This window comes from Microtus oregoni, unplaced genomic scaffold, assembly GCF_018167655.1.
Source record: "Microtus oregoni isolate MIOR12 unplaced genomic scaffold, Mior012 000001F_ref0000356, whole genome shotgun sequence".
Taxonomy (NCBI): domain Eukaryota; kingdom Metazoa; phylum Chordata; class Mammalia; order Rodentia; family Cricetidae; genus Microtus; species Microtus oregoni.
Genome location: NW_024543060.1, coordinates 9,737,037 through 9,752,894, shown reverse-complemented (window position 1 = coordinate 9,752,894; position 15,858 = coordinate 9,737,037). Strand labels below are relative to the sequence as shown.

At 46.5% G+C, this 15,858-nt stretch overlaps 1 protein-coding gene across 1 annotated transcript; it reads left to right on the top strand.

Moving 5' to 3' along the window:
• The first annotated feature begins 10,539 nt into the window (after positions 1 to 10,539).
• On the top strand, positions 10,540 to 15,606 carry Polr3d (RNA polymerase III subunit D). The gene is made up of 9 exons (XM_041670258.1): positions 10,540 to 10,664; positions 10,884 to 11,053; positions 11,649 to 11,692; positions 12,417 to 12,568; positions 12,710 to 12,834; positions 13,661 to 13,829; positions 14,168 to 14,433; positions 14,590 to 14,742; positions 14,877 to 15,606. Exons 2-9 carry the CDS (start codon positions 10,889 to 10,891, stop codon positions 14,997 to 14,999), a joined length of 1,197 nt encoding a protein of 398 aa, XP_041526192.1. The 5' UTR covers positions 10,540 to 10,664; positions 10,884 to 10,888; the 3' UTR covers positions 15,000 to 15,606.
• Positions 15,607 to 15,858: the final 252 nt, after the last annotated feature.

Below are 15,858 nucleotides of genomic sequence, written 5' to 3'. Positions count from 1 at the left end.
TTCCTTATCCATTCTTCAGTTGAGGGGCATCTAGGTTGTTTCCAGGTTCTGGCTATTATGAATAATGCTGCTATGAACATAGTTGAACAAATGTCTTTGTGGTATGATTGAGCATCTTTTGGGTATATGCCAAAGAATATGCTGGGTCTTGAGGTAGGTTGAGTCCCAAGTTTCTGAGAAATTGCCATACTGATTTCCAAAGCAGCTGTACAAATTTGCACTCCCACCAGCAATGGGGAAATGTTCCCCTTCCTCCACATCCTCTCCAGCATAAGCTGTCATTAGTGTTTTTGATCTTGGCCATTCTGACAGTTGTAAGATGATATCTCAGAGTTGTTTTGATTTGTATTTCTCTGATGGCTAATCATGTTGAGCTTTTCCTTAAGTGTCTCTTGTCCATTTGAGGTTTGTCTATTGAGAGTTCTCTGTTTAGGTCTCTGTTGGATTATTTGTTCGTTTGATGTCTAGTTTCTTGAGTTCTTTGTATATTGAGTATCAGTCCTCTGTGGAGTTGGTGAAGATCTTTTCCCATTCTGTAGGCTGCTGTTTTGTCTTGTTGGCTGTGTCCTTTGCTTTACAGAAGCTTCCCAATTTCAGGAGTTCCCATTTATTAATTATTGTTTTAAGTGTCTGTACTACTGGAGTTATATTTAGGAAGTGGTCTCTTGTGTCAATGTGTTCAAGGCAATTTCCCACTTTCTTTTCTGTGTGGTTCAGTGTGGTTGGTTTTATGTTGAGGTCTTTGATCCATTTGGACTTGAGTTTTAACAAATTATTTTTAAAAAGATCAACCAGAGCAGGGCGGTGGTGGCACACACCTTTAATCCCAGCACTCGGGAGGCAGAGGCAGGAGGATCTCTGTGAGTTTGAGGCCAGCCTGGTCTACAACAGCTAGTTCCAAAGCTACAGCGAAACCCTGTCTTGAAAAACTATAAAAATATCAGCCAGATGTGGTGGCTCATACCTCTAGCACTTAGACTAAGACAAAGCAATTGTCTTGAGTTCCAGGGCAGCCTGAGAACATGTCACTGTAACCACCCTTACCCCCCAAAAAGAACCAAACCAAAGCATACAAAGCAAAACCACTAACTACCCAAGAGACTGGAGAGATGGCTCAGCAGGTAGGAAAACTGGCTGTTCTTCTAGAGGACTCAGCACCCATGTGGCAGCTCACAATTGTCTGTCATTCCAGTTCCAGGAAATATGACACTCTCATACATACATGCAGGCAAAACACCAATGCACATTAAATTAAAAAAAATTAAAAATCATTACTCAAACAAAACAACCCACTTATGTGACAGTTGGAGAGACTGACATTTTTTAGTTTTGTTTTTTTGAAACAGGGTTTCTCTGTGTAGCCCTGGCTGTCCTGGAACTCTCTGTAGATCAGACTGGACTCCATCTGCCTCTGCCTCCCTAGTTCTGGGATTAAAGGTGTGTGCTACCGCCTTTAATGTTTCTAAAGAATAAGGACTTTACATTTCTTTTGGCTGAGAAAATTAATTTTTTTTGTTCGTTTGGTTTGGTTTTTTGAGACAGGGTTTCTCTGTATAGCTTTGCCGGTCCTAGAACTCATTCTGTAGACCAGCCTGGCCTCAAACTCAAGAGATCCACCTGCCTCTGGCTCCTGAGTGCTGGGATTAAAGGCATGCGCCACCACTTCTTATCTGGACATTTGGTAATATTTAGGAATCACTGGTTTGATGATAACATTTCAGTTATTTTTTTTAAAGATTTTTATTTTCTGTACTTGTTTTTCTGTATGCATGTCTGTGCACTGTGTGTCTTCAGTGCTATTGCTGCAAGGGAGGGCATTCAATCCCCTGGAACTGGAGTTCCTGGTGGTTCTGAGCAGCCAGGTGGATGCTGGAAACCGAAGCCAGGTCCTCCCAAGAGCAACAAATGCTCCTAACCTCTGAGCCATCTCGCCAGCTCTGCAGTTTGTAGATATTTTTTAAAGCCCTTATTCTTCAGAAATGTATATTGTGATATTTATAAATGAATAACATACTATAAATGGTTTATTTCAAAGTAATCTTGGTGGGTGGTGATTGAGATAAAACAAGGGTGAATAATTAAAGCTGGGCTCGTGGAGCTCTAATGAGCTATTTTCTTCTACATCGTGCCTTGTTGTAAGTTTCCACATTAAACATTATACCTAAGCCAAGACTGCAACAATAACAAAGACACGTATTAAGCACCAAGACACAGTGCCAGACATGTGATTTGGAAGGCAGGCTTGAGAGGTTGATTCATCAGTCTCATAATCGAAAGGGAAATGGAAAGGATGCCCAGCCCCAGAGTTAGAAAAGGCATATTCAATTTCAGATCTGAACGCAAAGTCTATATTTTACCTCATAGAGATGGGTAGCAAATACAGAATCTGATATACTCTAGAAAGAGCCTGTCTCAAAAACAAATTAGATATACTGATGTGGGAGTGTCATATATCTGATGGAGGAAGGTCATTGGCTAGTAAAGGAACTGCCTTGGCCCATTTTATTGGTTGAAAGATAGGTGGGAGGAGTAGGCAGAACAGGACGCTGGGAGGAAGAGGAAGTGAGCTCAGTCTCGACAGCTTTCCTCTCGGGAGCAGACGCCTGAGAGAGACGCCATGCCCCGCTCCCGGGATGAAGCTCCGACCCAGGATGGACATAGGCTAGAATCTTCCCGGTAAGATCGGTTCTCACAGATTATTAGAGATGGGTTGATCGGGATGTGAGAATTAGCCTGTAAGTGCTAGAGCTAAAGGGCCAAGTAGTGCTTAAAAGAATACAGTGTCTGTGTAATTATTTCAAGGCATAAGCTAGCCGGGCAGGCGGCTGGGGTGTTGGGGACGCAGCCCCGCCGCCGCCCTTATTACTTCATATATCAATCTTTTGATTTCATTGGTTAAGGAATAAAGAAACTGCCTAGGCCCCTTGAGAGGCCAACTTTTAGGTGGGTGGAGTAAACAGAACAGAACGCTGGGAGGAAGAGGAAGTGAGCTCAGACTCCACAGCTCTCCTCTCGGGAGCAGACACCTCAGAGAGAGAGACGCCATGCCCTGCTCCCAGGCAGACGCATGCTATGAAGCTCCGACCCAGGATGGACATAGGCTAGAATCTTCCTGGTAAGACCGGTGCTACAGTTTATTAGAAATGGGTTGATCGGGATATCAGAATTAGCCAGTAAGGGCTAGATAGAAATGGGCCAAGCAGTGATTAAATGAATACAGTTTGTGTGTTGTTATTTCGGAGCATAGGCTAGCCAGGCTGCCGGGGTGCTGGGAACGCAGCCCCGCTGCCCCTATTACTACAATGTACTTACTTTGAGTGTTTTGTTTGCATGTATGTATGTGCTCCACATGCATATCTACAAGTGGTTGAGAGCCACCATGTATGTGTTGGGAACTGAACCTGGGTTCTCTGCAAGAACAGAAAGAGGTCTTAACTGCTGAGTCATGTAGCCAGCCCCAAGCTTACGGTCTCAATACCGCCTGTGTGCTTTATAAAATCAAAATGTATAGATTTTCTTTCTAGGTAAGCTGAGTGTGGAGAGCCCATAAGCCAACAAAGTACACACATCCACAAAGCCCCTTGTTCATTCAGTTTGTGCTTACAGTGAGACAGCCCTAAGGAGAAAGGGTGTCTGTGAGCACTGCACGGGTTTCCCCTGCCTACCTACTTTCAGTGTTTGAGACTGCATTTAGATATCCTGCCACTCTCAGTGCTTACACTTTTCATACTTAATAAAGAACAGTGATGAGCTGGGCCTAGGGGAACAGCTGCTAGGAAGACTGAGGCTGGAAGATCACATTTGTTGCCCATCAAGACAACTTACAAAAACAACCCCTGCCTCTGTAATGGTTTGCATAAGAATGGCCCCCATAGGCTCATGTATTTGAATGGTTAGTCAGTCGGCAGAGAGTGGTACTGCTTCAAAAGGTGTGGCCTTGGTGGAGGAAGTGTGTCACTGGGGTTTGGGCTTTGAGCTTTTAAAAGCCTAACTGAGGCCTGGTGACTCTCTCTTGCTGCTGTCCTTGTTCTGACAGCTCCTTCCCCAGCAGCGTCTGTCACCATGCTGATAATGGACTAAACTTGAGAAACTGTAAGCCAGCCCCAATTAAACATTTTCCTTTATAAGAGTCGCAGGGGTCATGGTGTCTCTTCACAGCAGTAGAACATTGACTAAGACGTTCTGGAAAGATAAATCCCTACCGCTGATGACACCATGCAGTTTGGACGCAGGACCCAGATGACCTAGGCTGTATCTGTCCTGAAAGTCTCCTCCCTGAGAACTGGCCTTCATGGTATCAGAAGGCCATACAAGCTTCCAAAGGAGGGAGGCAGCCAACACTCCCTCTCAGCTATGAAGAACAAGGATCAGTTTGGCACAATAACCCTAAGGGTGCAGTAGTTGACACCATTTTTTGGAGGTGAGCAAAAGCTCACTAATTGGATCTAAGACCTGCTCAATAAGAGGAAAACAATGCCTGGTACTGGAAACGATTTGGAGTTAGTGATTATGGACTCTTGTCATGGATCTTGGAGGAAATCTACAACGACCAATTTACTAAACCAGCTTAATCCCTAACTAAATTCTACTTACTTATTCTAGCATCTACAGATAAGTGTGGTACTCATCCCTCATCAAGATAATTTCTCTCTGCAATAGATGGGGACCACTTAGAAGCCCACAACTGATCAAAATACAGGTGTGGAGCTCAATAACAGTGGATACATCCACAACATAACTCTTGTGCCTGAGATTTAGATGCAGGGACCGTTGTAGAAGAGTGGGCAGGAAGACCGCAAGAGCCAGAGGAATAGGGAGTTGTCTGTGAGGTTTTGTCTTCTAGGAAAGTCAGAGAAGCTACATCCATTCAGTCTCACCAGCATGGCTGCCTAAACATGATCTGAACAAAGGTGACATCAATAGACATGCTAACACAGAAAAGGGAAAGTCCACGAGGCTCCAACCCCAGACAAAGAACTAGAGACAAGTAAGGAACAGTGGGAGAAGTAGAAATAGTCTTACCCAGGGAAGAACACGCCAATCTGTTATTCAATATCAAATGGCCAAGTTCAGGTGTGGCTACTGCACACCTTTAGTCCCAGCACTTGGGAAGCAGAGGCAGATTGAGTTTGAGGCCAGCCTGGTCTACATAAAGAGTTCCAGGACAGCGAGGGTTCCATAGAGAGACTCGGCCTCAGAACAAACAAACAATAACAACAACAACTAAATAAATGATCAGTCTTGAAAACGTATACATAAAGTAACGTACAGCAAGTTGTAGTTATATTTTAGGATCACACACCACCACTACCAGTCAAACCTACTGGCACCACATATGAGGTCCTAGGCTTGGTCCTAGTATTTCGAGTCAGAGAGATAAAATATGAAACTCTAACTCAAAAATAGCATTTATGTATTTATGTGTTTATTTCTGTGATTCCGGAGACTCAAACCAAGGACTTGTATAGGCCAGGCAATGACTCTACTCACCTGCACCCGCCCTAGGCCCGAAATGGCATTTATGTGAATGGTGTCAGAGTTGAATTTACCTCCTAGAAACAATTCACCTTTATGTTTCAACTCACAGCCTGGCTTGCTCCATGGCCTCAGCACAAACTGGAAGTCATTCATTCCGTTTAAAAGATCTATTGGACACTCATTATATATCAGGCACTATTTGAGGCAGGAAGAATAGACGCTGGACAGCCACCTAACCTCCAAGAAATTCTTCTCATAGGGCTTGTTTCCTGGTAGGAAGGCGGCAGACACATTAACAAGCAGACACTACAGTCTACTGGGGTTATGACAGAGAAAAATAAGTCAGGAAATAGGAGTCAGGGGAAGGCTTTTTTGTTTTGTTTTGTTTGGCAGTTTTAAGTAAGGCCACCAGAGAAGGCGTCTACGTGAAAGTGACGGGGAAGCTGACTCGAGGGAGGGAGGGACCCATGCAGCATTATAAAGGGGAAGGCGCATTCTAAGCAGCGGGAACCCTGAAGCAGAAGCCGGCTAGGTATCTCCCAGCTGGGCCTGGCGTAGCAGGAACAGTCAGTGAGAAATTCGGGAGTGGAGGCCCAAGAATGTGGGTGTTTAACCAGATTATGCTGGGCCAGGAAGGCCACCCTGAAACAGGGATCCACTGGGAAGTTTACCCACAGATGTGACCTGATGGGACTGTGTAACTTGTGCTGTTGAGACTAGACCAGGAGGCCCATCTGGAAGGGAGTCCAGGCAGGGAGTTATTGTAATAAAAAGAGTCACCAAAAGTGGCCTGCACCAGAAAGTGGTAAGATTCTGGAAAAATCTAGAAAAGCTGACGTAGTAAGGGAGTCTATGAAAGAAGAGAGTCAAGGGGATTGCAGAGATACATACACCCTGGCTAGCATGCCTGGGGCACTGGTTTTAATCCTCGCTGTGGGGTTGGGAACAGATTTTTGATGTAACAACTAGAGGGACATAGTTGCCACTTAGTAAAATGGGGCTGCTTTCTAACAGTTTGGATGTGGACCTGGGTTTTAGATGCTGTCTTAGGGTTTCTGTTGCTGTGAAAAGACACCGTGACCATGGCAACAAATTAGAGATCAGGAAATAGAAGACCCTGTATAAACAAATAAACAGTATGTGAAATACCTGATTTAAGTCTTCTTTCTAGAAATTCCATAAACATTGCAAGAGAATTGACCATAGATTTTGATCATATTCATTTGTCCCTTATCCTCTTTCATGTCACCCCGTTTGTCTTAGGTTAACTATTGCTGTGGTAAAAACACATAACCAAAGAAACAGGGAGGAAGGGGTTTATTCAGCTTACAATTCCACATCACAGTTCACCATCAAAGGAAGTCAGGACAGGAACTTAAGCAGGGCAGGATCCTGGAGGCAGGAGCTGATGCTGAAGCCCTGGAGGGATGCTGCTTACTGGCTTGTTCTCCATGGCTTACTCAGCGTGCTTTCTTTCTCAGCCAGGACCACCAGCCCAGGGATGGCACCACCCACACTGGGCTGGGCCCTCCTTTATCAATCACTAATTAAGAAGATGATCTACAGGCTTGCCTATAGCCCAACCTTAGAGAGGCATTTTCTCAATTGAGGCTCACTCCTCTCCGATGACTCTAGCTTTGCCAAGTTAATAGAAAACTAAACAGTACACTATCTTGCTAATCCTCTTCTGAGCTAGATACCATTCTACTTTCTACTTTTCGGTATTTCTGTCCATGATTCTATGAGCTTCATTAGGGCTGTTTAAGGGAACATGAGCATCTTACCAATGATTCCCCACATCTTGCCTTTCTTCCCGTCAACTTTTAACTACTTGGAAAGTCCTCAGAGAGGAGGGGGATCCATGAGCCCCTCCCCTATGTTATTCTTAACATTTTTAATAGTGATACATCTTAACACAGTACTTTTTTGTTTTTCCAGACAGGGTTTCTCCATGTAACAGTCCTGGTTGTCCTGGAACTCAACTCTGTAGACTTGGCCTCAGACTCACAGAGATCCACCTGCCTTTGCCTCCAGAATGCTGGGATTAAAGGTGTGCGCCATGACCACCACCCAGCTAGTACAGTACTTTGAAAAAACGGACTTATTTGTTCTCATTCTATGTGTATGAGTATTTTTGCTCACATGTATGCATGTATACTATGAGCTTGCCTGGTAGCCCCAGTGGCCAAAAGAGAGCACTAAATCACCTGAAACTAAAGTTATGGACAGCTGTGAGCCATTGTGTAGGAGCTGGGAACAAAAACAAGGGCTTTTAGTCACAAGGGCATCTCTCCAGCCCTCTAGTGCAAATACTTCTAGAAAGCGATTTAGTAGTATCGATTGATGAGCCACAAAATAGTCACCAAAAAGAGTCTAGCCACTGTGGAAGCCAGTTTTTGTTTTTCCCCCCAAATTAATCATACAGTCATACAAATCAACAGGTGAACTCCTTCCAGAGAAATGAAAAGTAGTACTTACACAAAATGTTGCACTTTGTTCACAGCAACTTTATTCATAATATCCACAAAGTGAACAATCTAGATGTTTTTCAAAGGACAGGCTAAATAAACCACAGATATTCAGCAGAAAAGGGAACAAGCCAATGATACATGCCACTTGGGTAACAGCCACAGAATTATGGGGATAAAAAAGTAGCCACAAAAGCAAAGCTAAGTCTAAAGAATGGCAGCATTCCTTTAAGGCTAGCATGGGGAGGCAGAGGCAGACAGATCTCTGACTTCGAGGCCAGCCTGGTCTACAGAGCAAGTTCCAGGACAGTCAGGGATACACAGAGAAACCCTGTCTAGAAAAACCAAAAGACAAAAAAATAGAGACCAGATTAGTGGTGGGAGGAGTGGGGGCAGAGAAGGCTCATTAGTAAAGGAGGTTTTATATGAAAGGGCAGCTACAGGGATACCTGTAGTGTTGAAAATGTCCCTGGGTGGTGGTGGCGCATGCCATTTATTTATTTATTTATTTTGATTTTCGAGACAGGGTTTCTCCGTAGCTTTTTTTGGTTCCTGTCCTGGAACTAGCTCTTCTAGACCAGGCTGGCCTCGAACTCAGAGATCCGCCTGCCTCTGCCTCCTGAGTGCTGGGATTAAAGGTGTGCGCCACCACTGCCCGGCTGGCGCATGCCTTTTAATCCTAGCACCCAGGAAGCAGAGGCAGGTGGATCTCTTGAGTTTGGGGCTAGCCTGGTCTACAAGTGCTAGTGTCAGGGCAGGCTCCAAAACTACAGCAAAACCTTGTCTCAAAAAACAAAACAAACAAACAAACAAAAAACAAAAAAAGAAAGAAGAAAAAAGAAAGAAAATGTCTTGTACTGTGACTATAAAAATGTCAGTATTCCGGTTTTGATGTGCTATTGGGGGGAACAAAGGAAACAGAACTTGAGGTCTCTGCTGCATCATTGTCATCGCTGTCATCAATCATAATCACCATCAAATGAAACAGGATCTCATTTTGTAGTCCTAGCTGGATTGAACTCACAGGGACACGCCTGCTTTCGCCTCCCAAGTGCTGGGTTTACAGGCATGCACCAACATGCCTGGCTCTCCAAATCATTTATTCTTTCCTTTTTTTTTAAAAAAAATAACTGCATATGTATGACCTCAAAACTTACTTTTAAAACATACATCTCTTTCTTAGGGATATAATCTAAAAGAAAATTTAACAAAAAGTGGAATGTATCAAATGTACACTACAGTTATTTACAAGGAAATACCCATATAAATGAAGTGCCCAATCAGGAAATAAAGTCATTTATAAAACAAAGGATACAAGCCGGGCGGTGGTGGCGCACGCCTTTAATCCCAGCACTCGGGAGGCAGAGGCAGGCGGATCTCTGTGAGTTCGAGACCAGCCTGGTCTACAAGAGCTAGTTCCAGGACAGGCTCCAAAACCACAGAGAAACCCTGTCTCGAAAAACCAAAAAAAAAAAAAAAAAAAAAAAAACAAAGGATACAGTCTTGTGGCACAATATGACAGTACCTCACAAATATTATAATACTAGCAGTTTATGGAATTCTAGCAGGAATAGTTTCCTTCCAAAGAACTACATAACGTTGCTACAGTTTTTATTCGTATTGGGGGTCGGTAGGGTGTAACATTAAAGAACATTTTTCTTCAGATTAAATTACAACCATGCCTTACCATAAAAGTTTTTTCAGCTTGGATTGGTGGTGCACACCTGTTTTTGTTTTTCGAGACAGGGTTTCTCTGTAGCTTTGGAGCCTTGTCCTAGAACTAGTTCTAGTAGACTAGACTGGCATCGAACTCACGAAGAGATACGCCTGCCTCTGCCTCCTGAGTGCTGGGATTAACAGCTTGCGCCACCACCTGTAAATCTCAGCACTGAGGGGGCAAAGAGACAGGATTCCTATGAGTTCGAGACCAGCCTGGTCTACTTAAAATCCAGATTAGATAGGGTTACACAGTAGGGTCGTTTTAAAATGAGCGAACAACCAATCCCCCTCCCCCAAAAGTAACAACACCTCCCACTTAAAAAGCAAACTACAGTTCCAGACTTCCCAGACTTTGATCAAGCAGTCATGAGCCCAGGCAAGTGAGAAGAGCTACTGGCTGCTCTGCCCAGCAGCGTTAAGGGTGACACACCCCAGGACCCACCGGACAGACAGGGAAGGCGCTGGCGAGTAAAGGACAAGGCCTGGAGGTACAGTGGCAACTCCAAGGTCAACGCAAAGGTGCAGGCAGCCTCGGTCTGAGGTTACTCCCTGTGTCCCCAGCCCCCTCCCGACCGGCGACCCCAGGGCTCCTAGAGGCTAAGCTGCGGGGAACTCCACACGAACAGGTAGGCGACCTTGGAGCACCACCACGGACCCTGAGGACCACGCCCCCACTCCCTGCCAGGGGGTCGAGACACACCCCCACGAGTCCCGTCCCAGCGTAGCTCACTTTCCACCCCTTTATCCTTTTTTTCGCCCTCTCAACCCAGCTTTTCCCGACTCCGGGAAGAACCGGGAAGAGAAGGCGGAGGGCAGCGAGGCGCCGTCGGATAAATACTATGGTCTGGTCCCGCCCCTTTGATGTCACTTCCGCCCCAGGGCAAGATGGCGGCGCCCGGTCCCTGCCACGCAGACTTCCGCCTGGCGGGGCGAGCAGGTGCCCGTGGCGGGTCGTGTCGGAGGTGAAGTCGTGACACTCGGCGTGGAGTCTCAACGCAGGTGCGTCAGACGGTCCGGGGAAGAGGGCATGTGGCGAGTCCAAAGCTAGAGGTGGGGCGCTTCGGGGAGCCTCGCCACGTGGGACCGGGAGGAGCTGCGGCGCAGCGAGAGCGACGCACGGACGGGGGGTGGGGGGGGTGGGAGGCTACGTGGGTGGGGTTCCGCCCAGGGTCTGCGCGTCCCTCCCTTGGAGTCACTTGGTTGCCTGTTTTCCTCCAGGCACCATGTCGGAAGGAAACGCCACTGGCGAGCCCAGCAATCCTGGAGGGCCGCGACCCCTTCTCTCAGGGGGTCGGGGGCTGATCGGCCGGCGACCCGCACCCCCGCTTACGCCTGGCCGCCTTCCCTCCATCCGCTCCCGGGACCTCACCCTTGGCGGAGTCAAGAAGGTACCTGCGAGCTTGTTTGCACAGAAACCTAAATACCTTCCAGGCCTTAGGGATGCAACTCCTGATGGTCTTGTAGGGCCCACAGTGTCCCTGATGGTATGTCAACCTCTAGCGAGACCTTCAAGTCTAGGTGCTGGTATAAGATACTGAGACGGCTTCACATGCAATTAAAAGGCAGGGAGCCTAGTTAATCCAGGGTGTTAAAAAGTGCTTCTTATATTTTGAACACCTTTAGAAATACCATGAAAGTCAGGCAGCCATGAGCTTTACTTGAAGTTTGAGTGTTCAGAACTCTGGATGCCAATACTGAAACTAATAATCTAGTATGTGATGACTTGAAGGCATGACCTTAGCTGCTCTGTGTCCTCTTCCAGTATGTATGTAAGTGAGATATGATGCGTAGCTCTGAAAGGAAAGAGCAGAATGATCCAAGAATAAAGCTCCTGAGTTTTGTCTTGGGTATTTCTGCTAATAGTCTACCCATGACATCCGTCTGCTGACTGATCTGTCTTGCTAAGCCTTCCCAGAATTGTTTCCCGGTGAAACTGACTGGTCCGTATAGCACTTTGAAATGCTGTTGTTTTCTCCTTTCCAGAAAACCTTCACCCCCAATATCATCGGTCGGAAGATCAAAGAAGAGTAAGTAGCTTACCCTGTGTTGCTGTGGACTGGGGGAAGCAATTAGGTGTGTGGCTCAGAAATTGTAATTTACACCATTAGCTTATTCACTAATGGAGACAGGGTCTCTGTGCATTTCCTGGAAATCACTCTGCAGACCAGGCTGGCCTAGAACTCACAGAGATCCTCTTGCTTCTGCCTCCTGAGTGCTGGGATTAAGGTGTGTACCTCCATGCCTGGCTCTAAGGTACTTTGATTTAGAGGTTTTTTCCTTTTTTTTTTAAATTGTAATAAATACCTGAGGTAATCAACTTATAGAGAGGGAAATTTTATTTTGGACCTCCAAGTTTTGGGGATTTTAGTCCATGGTCAGGTGATTCTTTCACTTTTGCGCCTATGGTATGGCAGTGAACACGTGACAGTACCTGAGGGAAGAAAGGGAAGTGGAGGAAAGGAAAGGGGAACTTCAGGGGCTGACCATCCATCCAGGAGGTCCCAGCTCTTCTAGTACTGCTAAGGTGGGGCTAGACTCTTCCGCACTTGTCCTTCCGTCTCTGTCCCAGCCTTTCTGTGTCCAGGCAATGGAAAACAAAACAAAAATCCCACCTTTTTAACAGGAAGGTAAAGTAAAGGGAATGAAAAGCTCTGCCTTGTGAATGAAGTCAAAGCTCCAGCAAAGGACTGGCTTCTGCTTCTCGTGATGTTGTAGGAAATGGGGTAGTTTTTTATCTGTTCTCTTTTCCAGGCCAAAGGAAGAAGTAGCCATGAAGAAGGAAAAGCGTGAACGTGATAGAGACCGCCAACGGGAGGGTCATGGACGGGGACGTGGCCGCCCAGAAGTGATCCAGTCCCATTCTATCTTTGAGCAGGGCCCTGCAGAGATGATGAAGAAAAAAGGTACCCAAAAGGGATCCATTCTAGATTTCAGTTCAGACTGCCTGAGAAGGCAAAGCAGTGGAATTCTCCATCCCATTTTGGTTTTCCTTGCTGTCTCTGTCTTCCTTATTTATCCCTAGTGAACAGAATGGTTTTCCACAGGGAACTGGGATAAGACAGTGGATATGTCAGACATGGGCCCTTCCCATATCATCAACATCAAAAAAGAGAAGAGAGAAACAGACGAAGAGACCAAACAGATCCTGCGTATGCTGGAGAAGGATGATGTAGGTACCAGGAGCCTGGGGGACAGGTGTAACAGGATTTCCTGGACCATCAGCCCCCAAATCATGACAAGGACGGATGCTTAGTATTATGAACATTCTACCTTAGTTTAGGCTTGTCCCATTAGCTCTTATAACCTCACCCCACCCCACTCCACCCCCTACACAGTTTCTCTGTGTATCACTGGCTGTCCTGGGACTCACTCTGTAGACCAGATTGGCCTCAAACTCACAGAGATCCGCCTGCCTCTGTCTCCTGAGTGCTGGGATTACAGGTGTGCGCCACCTCCGCCCAGCTAGCTCTTATAACTTATATCAGCATGTTTCTCTTCATCTACATTTTACTTTGAGGCTTTTTATCTTTTTTCATTCTGTATGTCCTACTTTTCCTCCATGCCTCGCTGGCGTCTTCCTCTCTCTCCTCATTCTCTTCTCTCCCAAGCCTAGATTCCTCCTCCTACTTATTCTTTCTACCCACTAACCCCGCCTACCCTCTACTGCCTAGCTATTGGCCATTCAGCTTTTTATTAGACCAATCAGGTGTCTTAGGCAGGCAAAGGAACACATCTTTACATAGTTAAACAAATATTCTGCTACATAAACAAATGCAACACATTCTAGCACAGATAAAGTAATTTTCCACAACGACAGGCTTCTTTGTAGTTGCTAGAGAAGGCATATAGGGAGCCAGGTCAGGGGGTGCAGGGCTTGCTGATGTCCTCAAACTTTTGGTTTCACTCAAATAGAAAGCAAAGAGAGGTGGGTCCTGAAGTGGACTGTGACCTGGGCATATGTGCTGACATTCTATGTGACTTCAACTCTTTGGCAGTTCATCGATGACCCAGGGCTAAAGAATGACAAACGGAACATGCCAGTGCAGCTGCCACTGGCTCATTCAGGGTGGCTTTTCAAGGAGGAGAGTGAAGAGCCAGATGTTAAGCCTTTTTCAGCTGGCCCCAAGGAAGAAGACATGGAAGTGGATGTGCCTTCTGTAAAAGGTATCCTGTGTCAGCTCCTTGTGTTTCTAGCTCCCCAGAAGCTCTCACATGGCCTCCAAGGCTGCTGCTCACCAATTTCATTCCCACTCAAAAGTATAGGCACAGAACCTCTCCTCGGAGTTCACATGTCTTTGTATATCAGCACACTTGGCCTCAGCTTTTCCATTTTAGAGAAGTCACACAGCTCTTGAATTTCTTTCTTGCTCCTGTTTATAACATCGCCAGCTTCCTGGCTGAGCCACGGTAGAACTCGTGTGTGAAGGGTTGAGAACAGTGAGCTGGCTTGGTGGTTGACTACTTAATGTCTTTTTTTTTTTTTTTTATTTCACTTTGGGCAGTGAAAGAGGAGCCACGGGATGAGGAAGAGGATGCCAAGGCGAAGGCCCCTCCCAAAGCAGTCAGGAAGACCCCTGCTCTCCCAAAGGACGTGTCTGTTGCAGAGCTGCTCAGGGAATTGAGCCTCACCAAGGATGAAGAGCTGCTGTTCCTTCAGCTGCCTGATACCCTTCCTGGGCAGCCACCCACCCAGGATGTCAAGCCTATCAAGACGGAGGTGCAGGGCGAAGATGGACAGATGGTAGTCATAAAGCAGGAAAAAGACCGGGTATGTTCAGCAGCAAGTTCTGGGAGAGTCCGGGTTGATAGTTCCAGGGCATGGCCCTTGTTTCTGGCCTTTGTTGCTGGTGCCTTTCTGGGGAACAGTACGGGGGTTCATTCACGAAAGTTGTCACCTGTGTCTTTCTCCTGCTTCTCTCCATAGGAAGTCAGGCTGGCAGAGAACGCTTGTACCTTGGCTGACCTGACAGAGGGTCAAGTGGGCAAGCTGCTCATCCGAAAATCAGGGAAGGTGCAGCTCCTCCTGGGCAAGGTGACCCTGGATGTGACCATGGGAACAACCTGCTCTTTCCTGCAGGTGCGACCCTTGTGGGCCAGGGAGAGGCTTTGAGTAGTATTCACAGCTTGAAGCAGTGAGGGGAACACTGGGGTCACAGGACTGAGGGCTGACTTGGGTGTGTGGTTCTCACTGATGTCTCTGTTGAATGGCAGGAACTGGTGTCTGTGGGCCTTGGAGACAGCAGGACAGGAGAGATGACCGTCCTGGGACATGTGAAGCACAAACTTGTATGTTCTCCCGATTTTGAATCCCTCTTGGATCACAAACACCGGTGAAATGAGCAGATGGAGGAGGGTGGTGACTGTGCCCACGGCTGCTGCCTGCTCCAGACGTTTTGTTCTCAAATCCATGCAGCCCAGAAGGGACCTGTTTAGCCCACCCACTGCAGCCTTTGGCAGCTGTAGTTCCAGTTTCCCCCGCTAGGGCCCGTGCCGCACCCCGTACCCCAGCAACTGTGAATGGCACAGTGACCTCTCCACAGCACAAGTATGGAAGGTACATCCTCGCTGCTGGGGACTTGACCCTGCTATTTATTTTTATTTATGTCTTAATCCCCACAACTAACTGCATTCTCCCAAGGTAGGATGGGGCAGGCTTCTTGTTGGGGGAACCATGGGCTTCAGGGATGGGAAGGAGGTAGGAAAGAATAGGGATAGAGTTTGAGACTTAGGACTCGGTTCCAGCTCACTGGTTTCTGGTTCTGTGTTTTTGGACAAATTACCTGACCTTTCTGAGCCTCATATTCCTCATCTGACAAACATGAGGATCATACCTACCTCACAGGGTTGGTGTGAGGATCAAATGGAATCTTGTAGTTGAGAACTCCTTGCACAAGACCAGGAATACATTATATGTATATATATGTACTCAATAAATGTTAGTTTCCATTTCCTTTGCTTGAGTCTTTTTCCAACCAAATGAACATTATACTCTGTAGAAGTAGCTGGTTCTGCGCATACCCCTGCTGCTGTGACTCACTAACTTTTGTTTTGTTTTGTTTTTGTTTTTCGAGACAGGGTTTCTCTGTGGCTTTGGAGCCTGTCCTGGAACTAGCTCTGTAGACCAGGCTGGTCTCGAACTCACAGAGATCCACCTGCCTCTGCCTCCCAAGTGCTGGGATTAAAGGCGTGCGCC

Bases quoted from the DNA above. Each gene is read 5' to 3' on its own strand.
- Polr3d (XM_041670258.1), top strand. From the start codon at position 10,889: ATGTCGGAAGGAAACGCCACTGGCGAGCCCAGCAATCCTGGAGGGCCG. The intron at 11,054-11,648 runs GTACCTGCGAGC...TCTCCTTTCCAG, and splicing joins CCCTTGGCGGAGTCAAGAAG to AAAACCTTCACCCCCAATAT. The intron at 14,434-14,589 runs GTATGTTCAGCA...TTCTCTCCATAG, and splicing joins TAAAGCAGGAAAAAGACCGG to GAAGTCAGGCTGGCAGAGAA.